Source organism: Ambystoma mexicanum, chromosome 1p, assembly GCF_040938575.1.
Source record: "Ambystoma mexicanum isolate Mex_15411 chromosome 1p, UKY_AmexF1_1, whole genome shotgun sequence".
NCBI lineage: Eukaryota > Metazoa > Chordata > Amphibia > Caudata > Ambystomatidae > Ambystoma > Ambystoma mexicanum.
The window spans coordinates 1268961279-1268984518 of NC_090921.1; the positions used below are offsets into that span (position 1 = coordinate 1268961279).

Consider the following 23240-nt stretch of genomic DNA (forward strand, 5'->3'; position numbering starts at 1 on the left):
TTAACGTGACATGCCAGCACTTACCTGGACTACTACAACTTCCAATTCAGAGGTGGTGGGTCTTGTCAGGAGGGCTGCTTGGGGTTGGACAGGGACCAAATATAAGCCTGGAAACCTATGGAAGAGTTGCCTCCAGTTGTGTATCACTGCTCATTACTTTTTGACACAAACTGTTTTAGTGGGACCCAGACTAGCCGGAGTGACTACTCCTTCGGGCACCGCCCTAATGCCCCATAGGTCAGTTCGGCCCTTGGCTACTCCTTTACTTAGAGAGATGCAGCACTTTCTAATTGGGCTATTTTTTAATTGAATAGTCACTGCTCTGCACAGCAAAGCTGGTGCATTTGTAAAAGTAGAGTACAGGCACTTCTCAGCAGCAGGGTAGCTATACCTGTGAAAACATGGTAGCAACACTTCTGGGCCATGATGTCATGCACATAATGTGACAGTGCCAGCACTTCAACGCAGGGCAGCCACTCTTTTAATTGACACGTGGCAGAACTTCTCAGTAGAACATCTACACGTTTCTATGTGATCACAGAGAATACATAAGAGATCATGCTTTTCAGCTAAAACAAAAACAGTGAAAAAAAGATCACTTTTGTTATGGGGGTGTTGGGGCACACTAATCCCCCATTTCTCTATGTGCTTAAACCAACTCCAAGCCCATTCCCACCCGTTCTGTCCAATTACCACACCCCATATCTATTTTTAAAAAATATAGATGTTTTTTTTCCATGTTTTTGTTTCTCTGTTATTGCATTCTCTGTAATGGTATTCTCTATTATCACTGGATACTGATCTACATTAAATGGGACAGTGCAGGCACTTTAAGACAAAACTGATATTCATGCAAACCCCATTGTATCTTTCTATGCATGTGTCCATCGGTTTCCTACTCCCTCCTCTCGTTTTCTCTCACCGCTGCTCCTCCTTTGATCCACAGGGCATAGTCTGGTTCACTACGGGAGGGGGGGGACGCAATACATGACCTATTTGGACAAGCTTTGGCACCGTAAGGGATGGGTGCTGTAGCATACCTGGAAACTTGAGGATTGGTCAACCTGAGCTTTCTCAGCAAGTGATTTTGTATAAACTCGATGTACGCGACATATCATACGCCTGTCTAGAGCTCTCACTCTCTCCCTATCTCACTCTTTCTCTGTCTCTCTGTCTCACTCTGTCTCTCTCTGTCTCTCTGTCTCAATCTTTAGTGTGTGTTTGCTAAAGCTAACCCAGATGCTGCCAACAGCTGCACTATCAAATGAAAAAAGACATAAAAATAAGGTAACTATACTAACATAATAAAGTGGCTCTCAAAAACATTTTACAATGTTTATTTGTAATGATCACTTCCAGTGTACATTGTATTCATAATAAGAACGTTACAATTGTCTTACTGAGAAAAGCACAATATCAAAACCTAGAATAACTAGTCCCATTATTTTCACATAGAAGGTTGTCAGTTCCAGACGGACAGTCTGGCATACTCCTATGGTACTCACTGTGAATACACCTACGAGGACATGGAAGTGGATAACTAGCATCAGTGATAGTTCCAGCCTGCTTTGCATACAATGAAAGAGAATTTTGAAAATGTCAGCTTGACTGCAGATCTTTGTATTTCATAGATATGTTGGTGATAAAAGGGTTGTATGTTTGTACCACTAAGTCCAGAATACACACTGGGCTTGCTGCTCATTTCATTTATGAAACACTCACTTTAACATCGAACTGTTTGTAACATTGAACCATACATGCCTATTCGGGCAGCCTCCAAATGTGGATGCAAGCCTGGAATGGGCTCAACATTGTTCTCACTAGAGTTGTCCAGGGGGTGTCAGGCTAAAGATGGCCGAACACGTGTTCAGTCCTGCAAACCACCAGTTCCCATTGCACAGACATCCTAAGTCATTTATACATATACATATGGCCCACAAAATAGTCACCTGCAGTACAAAGTATTCCGTGTATTACAATCCACGTGGTGTAATATTCATGTGTGTATCTCCCATGAATCCCGCAGTAGCAGAGGGGCAAGGGCTGGTGAATCCTTGGGAGGGTTACAGCACCACCCTTCCTTCTTTTCAGCACACATGTCTATTTGCACGGGGATCAGCAGGCAGCAACTAAAATAGTGCCACATTTTTGCTAAGGGTGTATATTTTCACCCTAACTTACATAATACATCATTATAAGCGCAACCCATTCCCGCCCTTCAGTGGTACAAAATGCAAATTCCCACATTATAGCAAATCAAAGAGATTAAGGCTGACTTGAGAATTGTATGACATGATATGATAGGTTATTTATAACGCACTTAATACCCAGAGGTTTCTAAGCGCGGACCGAACCCATGTTGCTCCACATCGTCTTGCTTCCAAGGCGTGCACGTTGCACCTGTACTGCTGCCCATCAGCATCCATAGCCAGCCATTCCTTGTAAAAGGGTAGGAATGCCTGGGGGAGATGTCTGCACATGTTTTTGTTGTGCTGGTGGGAGTTACCCATGCCACCCAACCTGGGAGCGCCAGACTTAAGACATTCAGCAATGCAATGCCACTCAACCATGCACTGATGTGTGGCGTGCCATATACATTGTTGCAATTGGATCGCAGACCCACAGACAACTTTCCCAATCCCCCACGCCACGCCCTCGAATCAGCAACAGCATGAGCATGTGTCAGGAGAAACATGAATGACCTGTCCAACCTAGTCCCTCTGTGTGCACCATTTGTCACCATTTCATAAGGGGGCCAAGGTGAATGAGACAGTGACAGGTGCTAGTGTTCACAAAATCGTTCACTCCCAAAATTGAATTCAAGGATTTGGTAATTGACTATTTTCACTGGTGACTGCTGGGTGGAAGTGGCCCGCTACCTGTAATTGATGTGAACAAATGGAAGCCATTTAGGATGCGTTGTATTCATACAATTTATATATTTTTATATATATATATATATGTATATATATATATATATATATATATATATACATATATATATATATATATATATATATATATATATATATATATATATATATATATATATATATATATATACTAGTGCGAACGTCTGTGTACACGGGCCACAGTGCGTGAGGAGCAGACAAACGTACAGCTGGCCTAATAGATTTCCTAAGGCAACAGCTTATTTCCTAAGGAAGCAGCTCCCTCTAGTGGTGACAACAAGCAACGTTGGCAGTCTCTACTGCGCATGACTGCATCGGATAAACATACATCTGGCCTTTTATTATATTGTATGATAGGAGTCTCAATGATTGATTTGATGATTACCCTTTGACCTTTTGCTGCATTGTTTACTTGGAATATGTCTCCAAAATAAAGTGTGACAGAATAAGATGCACAACAAAGATGGATTGGTGGAAAATATCGTTTTTTTAGGCCTCTGAACTATTTGTGAAGAAACCTTAAACACACACACGTAAATGCAGGCAGCATGAACAATATAACAATTGTTTATTTAAAATCAGAACAACAGATATTTACACAGAGGAAGGGCAGACCACACATCAATCACATTTTTACAGGTAGACAAACAGGTTTTTGTTATTTTTAACGATCTTACAGGGATCTTGAGACTGAGACCTCAAGGAGGGGAGTAGGGCAGCGTGCAACAGCAGTTCCCATCTCACTGCTTCCGTAAGACCATTGTACTTTTTTCTTTCACTGCAGGATTTCTTTTATTCCTTCAGTTAGCACTTACTCAGTCTCAATATCTCAGCCATTCCTCTAGACTGGTATGTTACAAAGACAACAACGTAACTGATTCCAGTGTCCCTGGGAATTTGAGCGGGAGAATTAGGAATGTCAACATTTTGAAAATAGGTGCATAGACTCTGATTGCTGCTATTTATAGTCCACTAATTAGAGGTAAGTAACCAAGGGCCAGAAACCTTTGCTCCGTCGTTAGATCCTTGGGGTTACAGTTGTCAAGTAGCTTTATGCAACAAACATCCCGATAGTAACTGCCTCTCAGACAATCAGAATGCATTTAATGCAACCAGTAACTACAAGAATTGACCTTATCCTGAACATTCGGACTTCAGGACCAGCCTGAAAAGTAGCAGGCAAAACAATTACCTCCATCATCAATACAACAATATCTCCACAGCAATAGAAAGCAACTTTACTGCATGTGGCAGTTCCACAAAAGACCAGCGGCAGAACATGACCCAGCAAAAAGAAAAGCAGGCCTTTTTAAGGGGAAGCTATGGAAAACGGTGTACACATTTATTTAATATTCTTCATCATCACAAATTGATTGGGGCGTTAGACGTTTGTAGGGGGTCTTTATCACTTGGGACAATTTCTCCCCCCAACTAATGATCCTCAGGTGTACCCCTTGATCCATTACTTTGGTACATGTAATTATTATTAAGCATGCTGTCATTTTAATGAAATATTGTTAATGAATTGTATTTTCAGGACACATGTTTCCCAGGGACTGTCATTTCACCAAAAAGTCAGGGGTAGTGGAAGTGACATCACATGACCCTTGACCGATGACATCACAGGAAGTGATGTCATTTAACTCTGCCCCCAGGTGACATCACGGGAATTGATTGCACACAACCTTTCACGCCTTGACAAAACAGGGAGTGGCATCACATTGCATTGTTCATCAGTACACTAAGAAAAACATGGTTGCGATATCACTGTAATATGATATGCATTTCATACAAGAATAGGTCACCATATGTAGCGGTAATATCAGTGTGTATAGGCCCATTTGACCAAATTACTGTGAATGTAAGCAGACGTCCCACACAACAACCTGGACTACTGTACATCACTCAGGCTAAACTGTAAACAGACAGCATCTCGGAGAGGATTAAACCCCAAAAACGCAGACTGGGAACAGCAACTGACCAACACAAGTCCAACCAGAAAAGCGATGGTCTGAAGGGTTGCCCTGAGACCATCCTTTATGTGGTTGTGAATGATTTGAAACCTTCCAGCCATCACCTTTCTGTTTTGTTTATTTGGTAAGCAACCCACAATGTTTTTTGTTAGTTGGGTGATGGAGGGAAATGATGTGTTGCAGGTCCCAGTAGTTGCAGGGTTTTTTATTTTAAAATGTAAACAACAGCAGAAGCCCCATGACATCACCCCTAGAAAAGGCCAATTTTACTATTTTCTTTGGTCCTTTATATCTTGCTTAAGGCTACCCTACTCCATCTTCTAAGCACTGGAGCAGGAACTGAACCGCTGTTGCACTGCATCCGATTGTTCACAAAGCAAGTGTGTTGCCCTTCAGCTATCCTTCCAAATATATATTTCTTTTGCTTGAGGAAGCAACAGATGGTTTACATCAAAGGCAGAGGGCAACTTTATGTAAAATAATTATCTCACCTTGAGTCTACCGTGTGGCAGATCTGGGTCATGTCACACAGTGCTCAGGCAGGATTGGTGTTAGAAGCCACTGGGGCACACCCCTCTCATCACAGGTCCAGTGGCTCACTGGATGTGCAAAGCAGACAACCAGAAACACTGATGAGGTTTGCGTTCATGCTGTGGTGTCACTGAGTACTGCAGGCTGCTTTTACCCATTCCTAGCTAGACCTATCCCCCATACCCTTCCTGTTGGTACAGTACTTGGTTTGAGCTGTACATATAGCCCCGCCTCTGAACTCAACCATTCAGGCATTCTTCACTAATGGACTGCTAACCTGTTAGGGATGGCGGCTTCGTGGTTTTTCCTGCATCCCTGCTGTTTCTCCAGCTAACGAGATCTAGATTCCAGGTGAAGAAAGCTGTGGCATATTCAGCAGTTTTTTCAGGTGCAACGCAGATGTCTGCTCTTGGCACTGTTTGTCCAGTGGCCCAGGCGTAGCAAGGACATGTCTAGGGTTGGCCAGGGGGAGCAGTTGCTACCCCTGGCAACCCCCAAATGACGTCCCTGATGCTTCCGAAAAGGCAATACGTTAATATTAACGAGTAAAACTGCAATGGGTGGGAGCTGGTGGCAGGGAAGGTTGAGAAGAAGAGTGGGGAAAGGGAGAGTGTCAAGAGCAATAAAAACAGTGGGCATGGTGGGGGAGCACACCCTTAAAGGGCAGATCAGATAAAAGAGGGGGGCATTGGTAGAATGTCGTCGCTAAACTGCATATCGGAGGAGTGGCATGGATACAGCAATTATTCCTTAATTACAATAATATTCCCTTCCCAGGCTTTATAAGGCTCAATTCAAGACTTAACATGATCTTTCCTTAGCCCACTGTGAACAACCCGGGAAGTGCCAGTGCCCACCTAAAAGAACCAAGGTTCTGCTGCCGCAACTCTGAAAGGACAGGGACTGCACCAGTGGCCACACATCTGACACTACCAGGGATATACAACTCCACGGTAGATATAAAGGAGCAATCCTTGTACCAGTGCACACTTAACAGAACTAGGGCTGTGCGGCTACATGCTCAGCAGACCTAGTGTTCCCTCACTGCACCCATGCTCTGCTCATCACCGCACAGCCGATCAGGCCAAGGCTGCGATTATACACAGCGAACAATGTTAGGGCTGCACCCTAAGACACCGGACAGGACCAGGGCACCACCCACCGTAGAGCTCAAAAGAGCCAGGGCTGTACCACTTTACATCTGAAAGGACTAGGGATGTACCAGGGTCTGACAGAGGCATACAACTGGCTCGAGCACCAATGGAAAAGTGCTCCACAGTTGCAGCTGGCAATTTACCCAAGGGGGAGTTTATATTGTAAAATGTGTTCCAAATTGTGCATTTTGTGGGACTATTTCTTCAGTAATACTTGCCAAAACTACTAGCTGCACAAGGAAGTAACTCACCAAACTGGCCCACTTTGGGCAAAAGAGTGGCCCTATGTGGCCCAATAAATTGGACCACACTATCATGTTGGCCCAGTGCTCCAGTCAACGCCCTATTGCCATATAGGCTAGTCCGAGCCCGGCTGTACAACTGTTTCAGAGACAGAATCAGGGCAATGGACACCATTTTCTGATGGTATGCAGTGATTATATCGAATCCAAAACAACTAATGAAAAAATAACGAATGAAAAAATAATGAATTCCAAAATAACTTATTTTGAAAAAACTAAAAATGGGTTTGTGAGAGGGAATAGTGGTTTTGGCGGTGGGAGAAAGTATTATATTTTAAAAGGGGGGTTGGGAGGGAAAATGAATTCGTTATTTTGTATTCGTTATTTTTTCATTAGTTATTATTTAATTAGTTATAATTACATGTTACCTGTTCTGATGTATGAATTTTCGTTTGGCCACTGCCCTTTGGGTCCATGCTAACCTTTTTGCATGTCTTGTTGACTGGGCATTGGCAGGTTCCAAGGCCCTGACTGAAACTTACCAGGTACTACACCTCTGTAGTCTGTGCACTGTTCGCTCCATAGCTTCAGAATTGACATTATCAGGTACCACACCAGATGGCTAATAGACATGCGCAGGTGTCTATGGTGCTGACTGGACCCTGGGTAGACTTATGGGTAAAGTGGAGGCATTAGCAGGTACCAAGGTGCGTGACTGCACATGAGCAGGTATCACAATCAGGTTACATCACTAGTACACGAGCAGGTACAAGGTCCACAAACTAGACTGCATATAGCCGTTGCAATGGCTGCAAACTGTTCACAGCCTGGTATCTTGGTGATGACTACTAGGCAGGGTGGGCACAATCGGTGCCACGGCTGCAGTGCAGATGGGGCACAGGCTGGTACTAGGCAGCACTCAGCACTTAGGCAGCTGTCAGAACTTTCAGTGGTGTCTTGATTCAGTCCTTTCCCCACTGTTCAGAGTGCAAGTCCTAAGGGCCTTTGTCCAAGAAATGATCCCAGGGACTCAGTCTTCTGCTGGGCTTCTGCTTATCCCTTTTGTGGCGCCCATTCCTTCCATCCATCCGCCCTCACTCCTCCGCTGCCGCCCAGCATTCACTGCAGCCGAGGCCAGTAATGGGCTAGATCAGGCTCAGCCCCCGGGACCTGCACAGGAACAGAGACACCCGGAGAAATGAGCCCTGCAATAAAGAGAGAGACACAGAAAAGCAGTCAGTGCTTTAAGTCGGATGCAAAATCAAAGTGGGGTACGGGGCTCCGGAATGGGGCATGGCCTAAAGGTGTGGCACGCTTTTTATACAAGTGTCAGTCGCCTGCCCCAAACAATATGTATCAAAGCCCTGAAAACATGTATTTTGGGACATTGAGCATTGTCTTTTCTCATAAATAAAGCTCCGTCTGGTTCAGTTTCTAAAACAGCTGCTCTCTGTAAATGCATCAGTTTCACACTCAGTATATAAACAATTCAATCAGCAGGTAAATCACTTTCATTCTGTAAATAAATGACTAAGACCTGTTGTGCTTAATAGCTTTACTTAAGTGCTCATTTATAGTTTCAGCTCCCCTGCCTGTCCTGTGATGAACTGCAGCTCTTAGCCCACTGCCTCAATTTCTTTAGGATTCTGCCACAGTATGCAGCCACAGGAAAGGGCTGATAGTATGCACATGTTCCCTAAAGTGGCTCCAGTATTTTCAAACTAAAGGCTGTGCCACTTTAAATGTGGTTTTGCTGGTCAACTCTTTAAAAGGTGTTAACCTATCACTGACATGTTTTACCCTGCTGTCATCTCTTTGGTATGGGGCAGGGAATGAGCTTGGGAAATAATGTTCAAGGCAGGGCTCATGTTAAGCTCCCTTTATGATAAACTCAGGGACATCACCCATTGGAATTTACATTAGGAAACGTCTACATCATAAATAAGGCTCTCGATTTTGAGCTATTTATTTATATGCCATTTCCATCTGTATTGATCCATGTTTATTTTTTTGCCTTTTTTTCTGTATTTATCTACATTTATTTTTTGTCATATAAAAAGATAATTCACAACTGGTATTTTTCTGCATTTATTCTAATAAAAAATGCATTTATTAAAGGCCACATGCAGCCATATAGTAAAGAAATGCTAGCTCAATTTGTTTTCCATAACAAACGGTTGCTCCTGTGACTGATGCTGCCTTAAGATATATGCGTCAGCAATTTGAAGAACTTTAATGCTATTTCAATACAACTTGTACACTCTCTATGCTGCCAATCTGCAATGCCATTGGCCTGCGATGTATGAGTACCAAACAAAAAGGCCAGTTTTTCTGTTATTTTTTCAATTTTTATAAATAAATACAGACAGAAAGCAGAGTGATTTCCATCTATATTCATGTGTAAAAATCAGTAAAAAAGGAAAAATGGAAGCCTTAATTTTAAACTATGCACCACATAGCTGCACCAGAAAAGGGGGGATTTATTGCCCCCCAGGCATCATTTTGAAATGGGCCATCACTAACCCCCCCTCCCACGCACCTTCAGCGCCTCTAAAATGACACATGAGGAAGTGGAGGAGTACAAACAGAACCAATGTAAGCTTAGCTACTTTCTGCTTTGCATAAAACCAAACGGTTACATGTGATTTTAACGGATAAATAAATAAAGAATTAATTTTTACCAAACCCAAAACAACAAATCAAATACTGTTTTTGGGAATGGGGGGGGGGTTCCCTACATTTCCCCATGTTTAAAACCCCAACCCCCTCCCCACCAGATTTATCTTTTTTATAAATCCGGTATTTTTTCAGTATTTTTTATGCATTAAAAATTAATTATTTATTCGTTATAATCACTGGATACCAACCAAAGAGCATTTTGGGAGCATAAGAATGAACACTCATTTCTATCAAACTCTCCCCATCAGCCACGTGCACCATCACCATCCACCTTATCTATCGCCCTCCCAGCATCACCCTTAACTTCGACGAGAACCTCCTCCACACTATGGGGGACAATAGCAAAGCCTCCACTAAAATTATTGTCAAGGGTGACCTCAGCTTAGGCCTCCAAGACATCAATGACTATCAGGCCACCTCGCTGGCTAAAATACTAGAAACCCTAGGATTTACACACCACATCAACAACCCCACTCCTGCAAAGGGCTGCACTCTAGATTGGATCACCAACCACAATTGCCATTTCACAATTAGTGTTAACACCCCCTGCCCGTGGTCTGATCATCACATCATGCACTTCGCCATCCCGCGACCTTCAAAACCCAATCCACCTCTATTGCACTACCCGCAGCATTGACACGCAGCTCCCAGATGCTCACCAAAGATAACATCTTTCCTTGGCTTGACATACCTGGTCACAAGGCCCCTTTGACGTCTGACCCCAGGTCACTAGTGGATATCTACACTGCTACACTAGCTAAAGCAGTAAACACTATTGCCCCCCTAGTTCCTTAGAAAGCCAAACCTGTTAGGCACACTAACTCCTGTTTCACCACTGACCTCCTTGAACTGCGTAATCTTAAATGACAAGCACAACAACTGTGGCAAAAAAGGCAACTCCTTAAACTCTAGAATATACAACGCAAAATCTGACACAAGAGAGATTTCTCCATCTTTAGGGAACTGGAAACTCCATCCATGCCCCCACCACCCCCACCCTCACTAAGGATGAAGACTGGTGCTCGGATATCCAAAGAGCAAGGCTACACAAAATCGACACACTGAACAGGAACATTTTCAACCACTCAGCTAAACCACTTATGTTCCCCTTGGCCTCCGTTGCAAGCCTGCCACCCAGTTCCCCGAATACCCCCTGCCCCTAGTTCCTTTTCATAGACTTATCTGAAGCAGAAGCCTTAAAGATTATGAAACGTCTTAAACCCTCAAAATGCAAAGGGGATATTTGCCCAGGCACCCTCATCAAGAACTGTGCAAAAAACCTTACCCCTATCATCACTACCTTCATCAACGCCTCCTTCTCATCCAGTTTAGTGCCAGCCAGCCTCAAAGAAGCCTGGGTCTTCCCCCTCCTAAAAAAGCATCCCTAGACCTGCTATTGCCACCAATTACAGCCTGATCACCACTGCATCCATCCTGCTAAAAAATAATCCAGGATCGAGCAGCCTACCTGCAAGTTCAGAACTCCTTGGAAACCAACCATATACTAGTAATGCGCCAGTCTGGCTTTCGCCGCGACCATGGCACCCAATCAGCCCTCCTAGACCTGAAAAATCAGCTGGACAAGGTCAGACACAAGAGCAAATCAGCACTGCTCTTCCTCCTAGATTTGTCTGTTGCATTCGACCTGGTCGAACATAAAAACCTATGCCATCACCTCATGACCTCATCCAACTTCTCCTCCAGGGCTACTACCTGGATTGCATCCTTTCTGGAAGGAAGAGTCATGAAGGTATTTGCAGATAATGTGAATGCCGCCCGTCCCCCACCCCCTGCGGGGTACCGCAAGGGTCATGCATCTCCCTGACCCTTTACAACATCTTTACCAGGCCCCTTTTTGACATTCTGGACTCCCTCAGCATAGCCTACACTAATTATGCCGACGACACCCCACATTTGTTTCCCCCTCACAGGGAACTGTGCTGAGGACTCAAACACCCTCAATAATACCTACTCCCTGATACAGTCATTGATGCCATCTTACCATCTTTGCCTGAACAATGACAAAACAGAAATCCTAATCGTTGGGCCACCTAGAGCCCTAAGAAATCTCTCCAAACAATATTCCGTATTCCAGATTGACAAATTCCTCAAATTTAGAGGTACCTATATAAGCTGGTTGAAATCTGAGGATATTTAGCCCTACTTAAGTGTAAATAACTCTCCCTGATTTACGTTAAGTGTGCCACCTGTCTCCTGATTAACATGCATGCTCTTCTACATGTAATGTAGTATTTCCCTGTCTCATGGTTGTTATGTATATATACCTGTCCTATATTGCTATGGAACATGTAACCCTGTACTGTTTGCGCCCTGATACCCTTGGGTCTGGTGCGCATTATAAATAAATAAACAAACGAACAAACAAACAAGACAAGATCTGCATTATCGGCTCAGCCTCAGTAAAAACCCTAGGGGTGTACCTCAATGCCTCCCTCGCCATGTCACGCAGAGCCAACACCATTGCCTCCTCAGCAGCCTACGCAACCAAAGTCCTAAATTCTACCAGACACTTCCTCTCTAAAAAACAGCTGCCTAACTGTGGACCGAGCAATCGTCGGCTCCAAGTTAGACTACTGCAATGTCCTCTGTGCAGGCACCGACTCCAGCCATTTCAAGAAACTCCAAACTATTCAAAACAGCACCCTGCGAGCAGCATTAAACATCCGAAGAAGGGAAAACATCTCAGAACTAGAAAGGATGCACACTGGCTGCCCACCCAAGCTCGCATCACCTTCACAACTCCCTCTATCACCCACAAGTGCATATCCGCTACAGCCCCCCCTTACCTCTCTCAGAAACTAACCAAGGCGCCCTCAACAAGACCAACCAGGACACCATACATTGACCGCCTACTCCTTCCAAAAGTAAAACTCAGCAAAGCAGGCAGCTCCAGCTCACCCTACCTAGCAGACAAACAATGGAACTCCCTTTCCCCCTCACTTAGGGCAGCGAAAACGTACTGGGTATTCCAAAAAGCACTCAAAACGCAGCTTTTCTGCTAATCTTCAACTGAGTAGTGGGGCTCCTTCGCACACAGATACAATGCAACTGTAACCTAATGCATTTTCTGTAACTTCTTTATGAATGCATCACTAATTACATGTACCTGCAACAGAGCCTCAATGCCTCCAAATGAAATAAATAAAGAAAGAAATAACCATATATCACAGATGTGAGACAGTGGTGCAAGTCTGCAAACCTTCTGCGCACATAATGCAAACTGTGCCGTCTGCTTATTTCTTTTATGATAATACCCTAATTGTAAAATGACTGCAAACCACGAGCCATAGGTACCCTTCTGGACAGCATCAGGCGGTGGGAATCAGCTGTTGGCTCTGCGGCGCTGCCAGCTTCCTGGCCATATTTCTTTCAGGGCATGCTAGTCACCCTAGCCCAAGACACCTTTGTACTTTCAGGCTCTTGACATACCTTCACCTAAAATCACCCGCAATCGAGGGAGCCCAAAGGAGCCTCAGCTCATGGACAGTTGTTGAAGACTGCTGGGGCCCATAAAGGTAGAGAGCGCCCAGGACTTGCTAACAAACAGCAGTGAGCATTAGTACATCAGCGGCCAGATTACATACACATTTTAGACTGTTGCTGAATGTGTGGTTAGGTGTAATTTGCGTCACATTCGAGTATAGGCATGCTTTAGTGCTCTTATTGTGTGCAGGCTATCTTTTCTGGAACCAGTATTTCCCATGGGGAAAAGTGCCATCACGCCATGGAACACAGCACCAGGGATAGTTAGAGTGGGGCTTGAGGCATCGCTCAGCCTACCGACCAACATACTAAGGAAAGATAGATTTGTGCAGACCTTTCTCTGAACCACAATTTATTGCCTCGAATAACCCTCACTATGTAGATGATGGTAAAGAGTGTAGTTTTCAGACTGCCCCCTTTCCCCTATCTAGGGTACAATGCACAGGATAGAGAGACACGCACACAACGTGACAGAGAAAGAGAGAAAAAAAGAAAGAGAGATGTCCTCTTGCCCCGACTGTCTCCCCTCTAACATCTCCTACCACCTCACAATGCATACACAAGCCGTTACCACATGACGACTATTTGAACCATGCCTCAGCTCTTCTCTTTAGCCCTGTTGCACTCTCCCAGCCATGACTCAGCTCTCCTCTTTAGCCCTGTCGCACTCTTCCAACCATGACTCAGCTCTCCTCTTTAACCCTGTCGCACTCTCCCAACTATGACTCTGCTGACCTCTTCAGCCCTGTTGTACTCTCCCAACCATGATCCTGCTCTCCTCTTCAGCCCTGCCGTACTCTCCCAACCATGACTCAGTTCTCCTCTTTAGCCCTGTCGTGCTCTCCCAGACCAGCGGCTAACCTGACCCACAGTGCTGTGGTCTATCAGATCTGGGACTCTTCCACATGGATCACATATGCCCACCTTTCTTTGCCAAACCCAAAGAAAGCAGATTGGCACCCAAGAACTGGACACTTCCGACTTGCACCCATCAACACCATACATTTCCTATATGCCTCGCCAACTTTCCCACTAACAGCCCCTCCCCCTTTTTCTTATAGACCCCTAGACAGAGAGGCCGCCAGAAGTGTCAGAAGGGCACTATACAATGCCACTTACGTCCAATATAATGAAGGGCATGCATGTGCCAACATACACAGTGAAGTGCTAGACTGGCTCAATTTTGCATATGACACGGTGCCTCTTTCCAGCAAGGAAACGTGTGTGTGAACAATAAGCTCATTTGTACACAAACTTAATTAAACAGTATTGCCAACTGACACAAACCCGGAAGAAAATTGCAGAACAGAATAAACTCTATTTAGCCATTATGGGAATTCTTTAAGGCAGTCCGTATCTAACTCTGCCCATTGCCAATGTGAATTTTTAAAAAACCTGTTATGTCCTGTTTGATCTGCATTGCATAATTTTTTATATAAATCTATAAACTTCGATAGAAGCTTCAGAGCTGCCAGAAGCACGGAAACTGCTCTCCTGAACATCCATGAAGACCTGCTCTCCAACCTTGATTCCAAGACCCCCTGTGTCCTCATCTTACGTGATCTCTCTTCTGCCTTTGACATGGTCAACCATTCCATCCTTCTCAACCGTCTCTGTGATAACCTGGGTATCACCGATCAGGCCTTGGCTTGGGTGACTTCTTTCCTCTCTGATCGACCATCAGAGGTCCAACTTGGGTCCTTCCTCTCCTCTATCTCTACCTGTGGTGTTCCCTAGGGGTCTAACCTCTCTCCCTGGCTGTTCAACCAATACCCTGCACTTTTTGCCCACCGCACTGCTGCTCTGTGCCCCAACCTTCAGTGCTATGCGGATGACACTCAGCTCATTTTCAGGCTAACTTCAGCCACCTCTTCTCCTTCTCTCATCTCTGACTGTCTGTTTGCTATCCAGGAGTGGTGTGCCGCCAATGATCTCTGCCTTAATGCCAGTCAGACTGAGATTCTCCTCATCAGCACACCCGCTTCATCCTTTTCTGTCACTCTCTGGCCGGCCTCTCTTGGCCCTCTTCCTGCTCCCACCTGTGAGGCTAAAAACCTTGGGGTCATCTTCGACTCTACACTCTCTTTCTCTCCTCACATCTCTGATGTCTCTAAGAAGTCACACTACCAGCTGCACCTCCTCAGAGGTATTCTTCGTTTCCTCTCCTTCCCCCAGAAGCTCACTGTCTCCAGAGCTCTGGTTCTCTCTAGGCTGGACTACTGCAATAGCCTCTTTCTAAATCTGCCTGTTTCTACTCTCTGCCCTCTGCAACTCATCCAGAATAGTACTGCGATACTTGTCCTTGGTTTCAAGCCCAGGGATTGTCGTATCTCTTCAGGACTGAAATCTCTGCACTGGCTCCCAATGGCTGGAAGGATTAAGTTCAAAACCCTCTGCATTGTCCACAAGGCCTTCTGGGGCCTGGGGCCTCAATACCTTCAACTCTCTCTTCCTAAATATCTTCCTTCCAGAGCTCTTCGCTCATCCGCCTCCAACTCCCTCATGGTCAGTCGCTTCTCCAAGCAGCGAGTTGGTGGTAGATCTCTTTCTTTGGCTCGGGCCTCCCTCTGGAACAGCCTCCCTGTCCCCCTGAAACTTGAGGAGAACCATCACTGGTTCCGGAAGCACCTCAAAACCTTCCTCTTTGCTTCTGCTTTCTCTCCTCCTCTCCTCAGCTGAACTCCTGGCTGAAACTGCACTGGTTACCTGGCCACCTCTGATCTCGGGCCCAGGTCCCCTCCCCCACCAGTTACCCACCTGCACTGCCTCCCTGGCTACCCCTGCACTGAGGGCCTGTTCTCTGTATCCCTACAGCCCCTACCAGCACTTGACACCTGATGTCAGCACTTACCCTTGCACTTTCCACCAGCTGGCCGCACTTTTACTTATTGCTTCTATTTATTCATTTAACTGTCGATCTCATGTACTGCACTGTGCCCTCCCCCTTGTCCCCTGCACTTTTCCCCTTCCCCCTGCACTTGCGCGATCTCAATGTCACTTAGCCTAGTAAGATCGTTGTCTGTCTTCCCTCTGTTGCCCCTCTCTTGCCTCGTCGCGCCTCGAAACACTTGTGTATAGCACGTTATAAATGCCATTTCAATCATATATAATAGAAGCGTCTCGCCTACATATGAGGAGCCACTCTCATGTGTCGCGCCATATTTTTTATTTCATTGAATCATGAGTTCAGATTGCCCGCAGCATAGCGCCCACAGATGCTAAATGTGTTGCCCTAGTAGCCGTAATCATTGTGAGATGCGTGTGTTTAAGAACAGCTGTTAAACTTGGGCATTTTGGGATTCACGGGAGCCAGACGTCTCTGAGTAGCAGGAGCTTGCTTTAGGATTTTTTTGTTGGTTTAGGGGTTAGACAGCACTTCCTTCAATGTTAATTCCAGAGCCTTCGAGCGCTGAATTGGTAAAATGATGTGTGAATTATTCAATATTTTGTCAAAGGGACATTCAGGGCACCATAGCTTTGGAGCCGTCTAACCTCCGAACAGTGACGGACGGAGGCAGCTTTTGGTGCCAGGAGGAGCGCTGGTGGCATGTGGCTCCCGAGAGGGCTCCAGAATTCTTAATGATGGTAGCGGAAAGCAGCTGCTGAACATTTCCAGTGGAAGGGCATTCATAATTCCACTGAAAGAGCTCGAGCGACCGACCATAGCGCGAGAGATGCAACACGTGTAGGCCGAGAAAATCGGTATAACAATGGGTGGACATTTTGCATTTTACTGCACAATCTTTTTAGAAAATGTGGTAGAGAGTCATACAGATGGCAATTGGTTACGCAGGGTAAGGCATGGAAAAGTACAATAGATGCCAATAGTGCTCAAGACCTTTTTAAGAACACTTTTATGATGACGTGCCGCAATATATGCCAGCATTGCCACTGTAAAACATGTTCAGGATGCTGTGTCCAGAATACAGACCATCCATGCCACTCTAAAACCCTTTCATGATGCCATGCCCACAGTATATACCAGCACACTACCATGAAAGATATGTGTGATGCCCGTGTGATTCCCAGCCGGCCCCATGTGAAAACCTGGTAACGGGGCAAAATGTCATTTTATATTAGTGGGGCACAGAAGGGGGCGTGACGCCTCACCTTGATGCTGTGATCCTGAGGTTTTGGCATGTCCCTTCCTTTGCAGTTTAACTTTACACCTTGTTTTACAGACTACGGCACTCAGTTGCCCTTTCAAATACATTCAAAAGTGGCTCCTAATGGCGAGCAATTAAAATGTGAACACCACTTACTTCTGTAGCCACTCGGGTGCTTTTACTGACAGTTTGAGCCTTTGAGCTCCAGAAATGGTTGCGGTGGTTCATTAAAGCACATTTTATGTAGTGCTTCATTGCAGTTGCTCCGGTTTCTAAGTGCTGTAGCAACCTGCATTGTTACACATGTCAGTCATTGCACATAGTAATCGTTCCATACTCATCACTCATAGAACCTGGAACCTCTGGGGGAGACTTGGAGTGTGCAGCAATTCCAGGATCCAGGTTAGGCAGTTGCTGGGTGGTGTGCTGAGCTGGAAGGTAGCTGCTCAGGACCTTATACATCCATAGAAGCTTTACTTACTCTGTTGGCTCCAGAGTTCTCACTTCAACACTCACTGTAGAGAGGAATGTGTGAGGAATTCCACCATCCACATGGGGAGCGTGTGCTCGCCTGGGCTTTATTGGAAGTTTTGTCATAAAAATGAATGATGGGAGATGAACCTGAGAAAATGTGTGGGGCATTTCTGAAAGGGGAAGGCCACACCTTCCTGTGGCCATGGCATACCAAAGGCTCCATGGATCCGCCCTGTTCTATTGTCAAAGTTCTGTGTGGTGGCAGTGCATTCTACTGAGAGTTAAATGAAAACAGGCCTGCAAAGAGGCCTGGTCACAGAACTAACACAAGGGACATGAAACAACAACACCTCCTTGATATTCAATGTGTCTGCTTGAAGCTAGCTCCCACCCCTCTGTATGAAGGGAAGTGAATGTCTGGGACAATGTTTACAGTAGGCAACCTCTGCAGGAAACCCCTTTCAGAGGGAACAAGTATGTGATTTGATGGAGACAGAAAGTCTGTTCTGGCCACAAACTTCAAGGTAGACCTGTGCTTCGATCAGGAGTCACAGAGAGCTCAATTAACCAGAGAGACACGTTGATCCACAACAGACAGAAAGAAGGGTGTGACTTCATAGTACATGTGGTCACCCCTTACCTTTCCTGTTGCAAAGCATTCTGGTTAGGACCTCACGCATAACAGAAGATTGTTGGTGGGGACCCAAGATTGGTTCATTAAGGTAGGCTCAGCCTGCTCCAATCACTGGGGCCCATTTGGCTTTAAAAGAGGGCTGAGCCCCTCACTTAGATTATCCGATGAATTTGAAAGCACTAAGAAGGAGGACTCATTTGGACCCTGGCTGAAGGTACAGTCTGCCTTAAAGCTTCCATCAGTGAAGGAAGGCCAGGACTTCTAAGAGGGAAGCAATATCCCTCCCCTAAACATCTCCTAGGGAACAGAGGGAGATACCATACTCAGAGGACCCACCCAGTAGTTCCAGAACCAGTACGCAGCCAGCACACAGCGTGCCCTGCTACATTCTGCCAGCAACCTTCCTAGGTGGGAAGTTCCAGAGTGTCTCGGAACAAAGAACAAGGCTGTTACCTGCAAACATTCTCCTCAGCTTTGTGCCATCCAACTTAAAGGATGACACAAGCCCTGCGAAATAGCTAGAAGGAGTGTCATAACAAGCATCAAAAGTGTCCATCTTTTAAGGACATATTCAAGACAGTCAAGCCCTCGAACCGCGACAGGCTGCACCACTAACTGTTGTCACGCTGCAGTCACCAAAGCCGCCTGAGACGCTTCGACCAGCATTCCAGATCTGCCAACCAGCAGAAAGACAATGGGCCTCATTACGAGGTTGCTGGTCCGGTAACAATGGTACCGGTATGTTTGCTGGTACCGTTGTTACCCGACCAGCAAACTCCAAGTTGTGCCGCGGGTGCCTTTCATTCTGCCAGGTCTGCCCTCGCGGAATGAAAGGCACCCGTGAGCACAGCATGCCTGTAGCACCGGCACCATTATGAACGGTGCCGGTGCTACAGGCATCCCCATTCCCATTGAGCCCTATGGGGCTGGAATGGAAATGGGGATCTACCGGCACCGGCAACCGCGAAAGTGCAATTACCAGGTCCGGTGGGGTCGGAATACCCTGGCAATTGCTCATTCGCAGGTGCCGGATTTTCCTGCTGGGATGGAGGTAGCCTTGCCGCTCTTACCGGCAAGGCTACCTCTAACCTCGTAATGAGGCCCTTTGTCCCTGAGCTGCAGTGTAGGCCACCCTGCAGCTGTCCGTCCAGCCTCGCTTGCCGAACTGCCTGCCGTCTGATACCCGCAGCTGTCTCCCATCTTGAACTATGTCGCTTGAGCTGCAAAGCATCCTGGAACCGACTTGATGCTGTCCAGCATCAAGATCATCTCAAGCACCAAGTGCATTGTGGTTCTGTCCCCCTCCGGTCCTTCGCCGAAGGCCCCTAGTGACATTTATGACCCCTTACTCCCTTGGTGCTGAAACCAAATAACCTTGAACAGTTAAGACTGATTTCTTTATGGACTACCCTCCTATCAGTATCCAGAGTGCATCCCGTTCCTTCGTGAAACTGTCTCTCCTCTGTGTTCCTTTACAGGGTGGGTTGTATTTTGTAGTGTGCTAGAACTCTCTGTTGCAATAATAATAACGTAGATATTTTTATACAACCTTGACTGTCCCTTTTATCGTTGGGTAATAATTGTATTTTTGCTGTGCTGCAACTAATCAACGATCCACGACCTTGCAGAGATAAGCCTGCCATTCCATCCACGTTACCAAAATTGGACAAGGAGGTTTATAATTTACTTGTGTTTCCAATCTCTTTGGATCCCTTCTGTTGTACTAGAGGTGTGGGCTGATTGTTGGTTTAGGAAGGAACCGATATTCATCCCTGGACCACTGGTGCCCCTAAGGTTGATGAAATATGAAAGAAAAGAAAGTTCCAGGCTGTGTCTATTTCTCAGTTATTGAAGTGGACAGCAGAGTCCCCTGAAAGGGGTACTGTGGCGACAACTGTGGAGCCGGGGCTTTTCATGGCTCCCCGCTAGCCCCCACTAGCAGGAAAATGTGAAACAAAAACGCGTACAATGGCGGATACATAAGCAGTCCTGGAATGGCAGGGCAGGCGCCTGCCTTAAAACCCCCTTGAGAGCTGGCAGCAGAGAAATTGCTGTCAGCGCCTAACACCTCCTCTCTACAGTTTTAACCCCTACAGGCATGAACATAGCAGGCAGCTGGTGAACGGAAAGGGCGCTGGATCAAGCTGTTCACAGCCAGTGCTCCTGATTACCTGCTTGTGCCCTTTAAGTTTCTAGGGCAATGGAGGACGGGACTATCAGCACAATATTTAATACGAGCGATTCGTTCTTGATTGCTGCAGACACAGCATTGATGGTAAGTGTGAATGATGTATAATTTGAAATGGAGGTGGTTCAAGCTGCGCGCTGTGAGGAACAATAGGTAGGTGACGTTATGCTAAAAGTCTTTACGTTTCTTCCGGATGGTCCTACAGCTAACTCCTATTCCTTCCCCATCCATCTTTTCTCGTGGGCTAGCAGCCAGCTCTGCGCCTTGTTATGGCGCTCTTGCAAGTTCTGTTTAGAGAAGCTCAGACTCTGCTCAGGAAGTGATGCGTGCGCGGTGTCAGGAAGTGATGCGTGCGCGGTGAACAATGCTCCTGCCGGGAGAAGAACCACCAGTGCAGATCTCACATGGCGAGAACTGGTGGGCTCTCTATGAGCAGTGTGTCCAGAGTCTGCAAATGTCTTTGTGTTTGTTGTATCTAGAGTATCCGCCTCGGCTTGTGTAGTGATTTACGGAGTGGGCAAAACAACATGCCAGCAATTGGGATCTGCTTTAATTCACGTTCTGGTTTCAGAGAATCCTTTGTTCGTGGGAGCAACGCAAAACTTCAATGTTTGTTGACTGTAAGGCTGCTTTCATAATTCCTTGATCATTTACATTGTGAAACGTAACTTAAAAGCATGATACACTTTCTTTTAAAGTCATGCAATAAAAAGCTGCACTGCAATTTAAGTGGATAAGAGAGCACTGCTAGGTGAGGGGGGATAGCTCAGGGGGCAACGCAGCGCAATACAGGTTTGAATCCTGATCCTGTGCCTAGAAACACGTTTCTAGTATTAAGTGCGTTACAAAAGAGCAATTATAATTATAATCATTTGTTCTGACAGACATTTTCACTTCTTCAGAGCTCTTGGTGTTGGTTTTAAACCTGTTGTGAAATGTGCACGCCCAGGATCACACAGTTTTGAGCGAGTTGGCTAATATAGAAATTTGGTCTTTTGGACTCACAATCTAGTATTTTAGCCATTAAAATGCAGTACCTGCTAAAGTTGTTTGAGCACAGTGGGGTCACAGTTCTTTATTTGGTTACCGCACTATTGCAACTTCTAGCATTACCTGACTTCCCTGCGTGAAGGGATGCAACTGTTATCCTAGTATTATTTTTGGATAGTGGCCAGCGTGACTTGAGTCCTCGATGCACCTAAGATACAACACCTGTAAAAGGAGGGTGCTGGTTGCTTGTGTCTTTCATGGCTACTAAACAAACTCATGGGCCGCTGGCAAAGAGAAGCTGAGAGGCTGCTCTGGGGAAATGAACCTTTCTTTACCCCCCTCTACCCCAAGTAACTAACAATAGCAACCTGTAACTATTCTTACATCAAGTGTAACTGTTTATCCAGAAGGCTAACCTGTTTAATGTTGTATAATGTCCGGGTGGGGCTATGAGTCCGATCTGTGGAAATGCCTATGTGGCTGCCTAGCAAGAGCTTTAATTAACATATATTTGATCTTGGGCACTATACCTGACTAGGCACTAGACGTGTAACACCTACCGCATCTTTTCCCAAGCGTTAAATAGCAACAAAAGAGAAACAAACGATAGTACCAGAGAAATCAACGATGAACCATGTGGGCTTCTATTGCTCAGATGAAACTTAAGTATTTATTTAACCGATCTCAACACTTGAAACACAAAAGCAAATTCGTTTGCTGGTACTGAAGCAGTGAAAGCAGGAACGTGCCATTTAGCAGAGTGAAGAAGGCTGTAAGTGTGAAAGCACAAACAAGCAATCCAGTCCAACCAATGGAAGGAAACATTTAGGGGAACTAGAAGTGATCCGCTGTTCACCCAGGAAAAGCCCAAGCTTCTAAAACAATTGCTGAAGCTGCCCAAATGAGTTTATAAGGGTCATTGTTTGCAAAACATTCACGGTTTGATTGAGTGGTGTGACAAATTAAATCTGCATCAAGGCTAGTGTGCATTATGCAGGTCGCTCTCGGCACTCTGCATGCCACGCCCATCACTTAGGCTACACCCCCTTCCAGCACCCCCCTGGATTTCTCATACCACTTAAAGCACTGAGTAGCACATACAGAGCTGACGGTAGAAACAGAACCAAAAGGGTGAAACATGCCACCCACATGTAACGGGCAAAGGACAGGGGCGGAGGGAGATGGAGACAGAGGGAACGAGAGATAGGTTGAGAGGTCAAGGGATACAGCGAGCCAGACTTAGAAGGGTGTGAGAGAGAGAGAGGGGCACACAGAGAGACAGATGAAACTGAAAAGTTGGGAAACAAAGAATGATAGAGGAGATTTCGTGAGTAAGAGCGAGCAAAAGGCAAGAGAATGTGATGGTGAGGGAAGCAAGAGATTGAATGAGTCATGGGTAGGGAGAGGGGGAGCTAGATGGGAAGGGAAAAAGCGAGAGAGAAAGAAGCATGTAGCAGGACGGATAGCAAGAGAGGGAGGGAAAGAGAGAGAACGAGGCAGCAAGAGACGGACACAGAGCTATAGAATGTTCCTCATGTCTATATAACTGGGTCATACAGTCCAGGGTGTTTTGTACCGGGAGTTTGTCTTGCTGAGAAGGAAATACCAGGACTGGATGATCTGCTCATGGATGGCATGGAGCAACATCAGCAGGCTCCCATGACCCTGCACGATAACCAGGAATTCAGATGTAAGAGGATTCCTAAAACGTTTAAGGGGCGGACGAAGGAGAAGAACCTAGGACAATAATGGGCCAAACTAAACCTGTAAAAACTGGTAAAACACAGTTAAATCAAGTGGAAATTAAAAAAAAATAGAGCACCGTCAGTGCTCTGGAGAAGGTGGGTAAGAAA

General features: G+C 45.7%; 1 protein-coding gene across 2 annotated transcripts in view; it reads right to left on the reverse strand.

Moving 5' to 3' along the window:
* Positions 1-3463: 3463 nt before the first annotated feature.
* LOC138452812 (paired box protein Pax-6-like) overlaps positions 3464-23240 on the reverse strand; it is a 244547-nt gene continuing 224770 nt past the window's right edge. For both annotated transcript variants that reach the window (XM_069605155.1, XM_069605153.1), the window contains one exon: positions 3464-8017. In XM_069605155.1, coding sequence (XP_069461256.1) covers positions 7932-8017 — 86 coding nt within the window. In that variant the 3' untranslated portion in view covers positions 3464-7931. The remainder of the gene's footprint in view (positions 8018-23240) is intronic.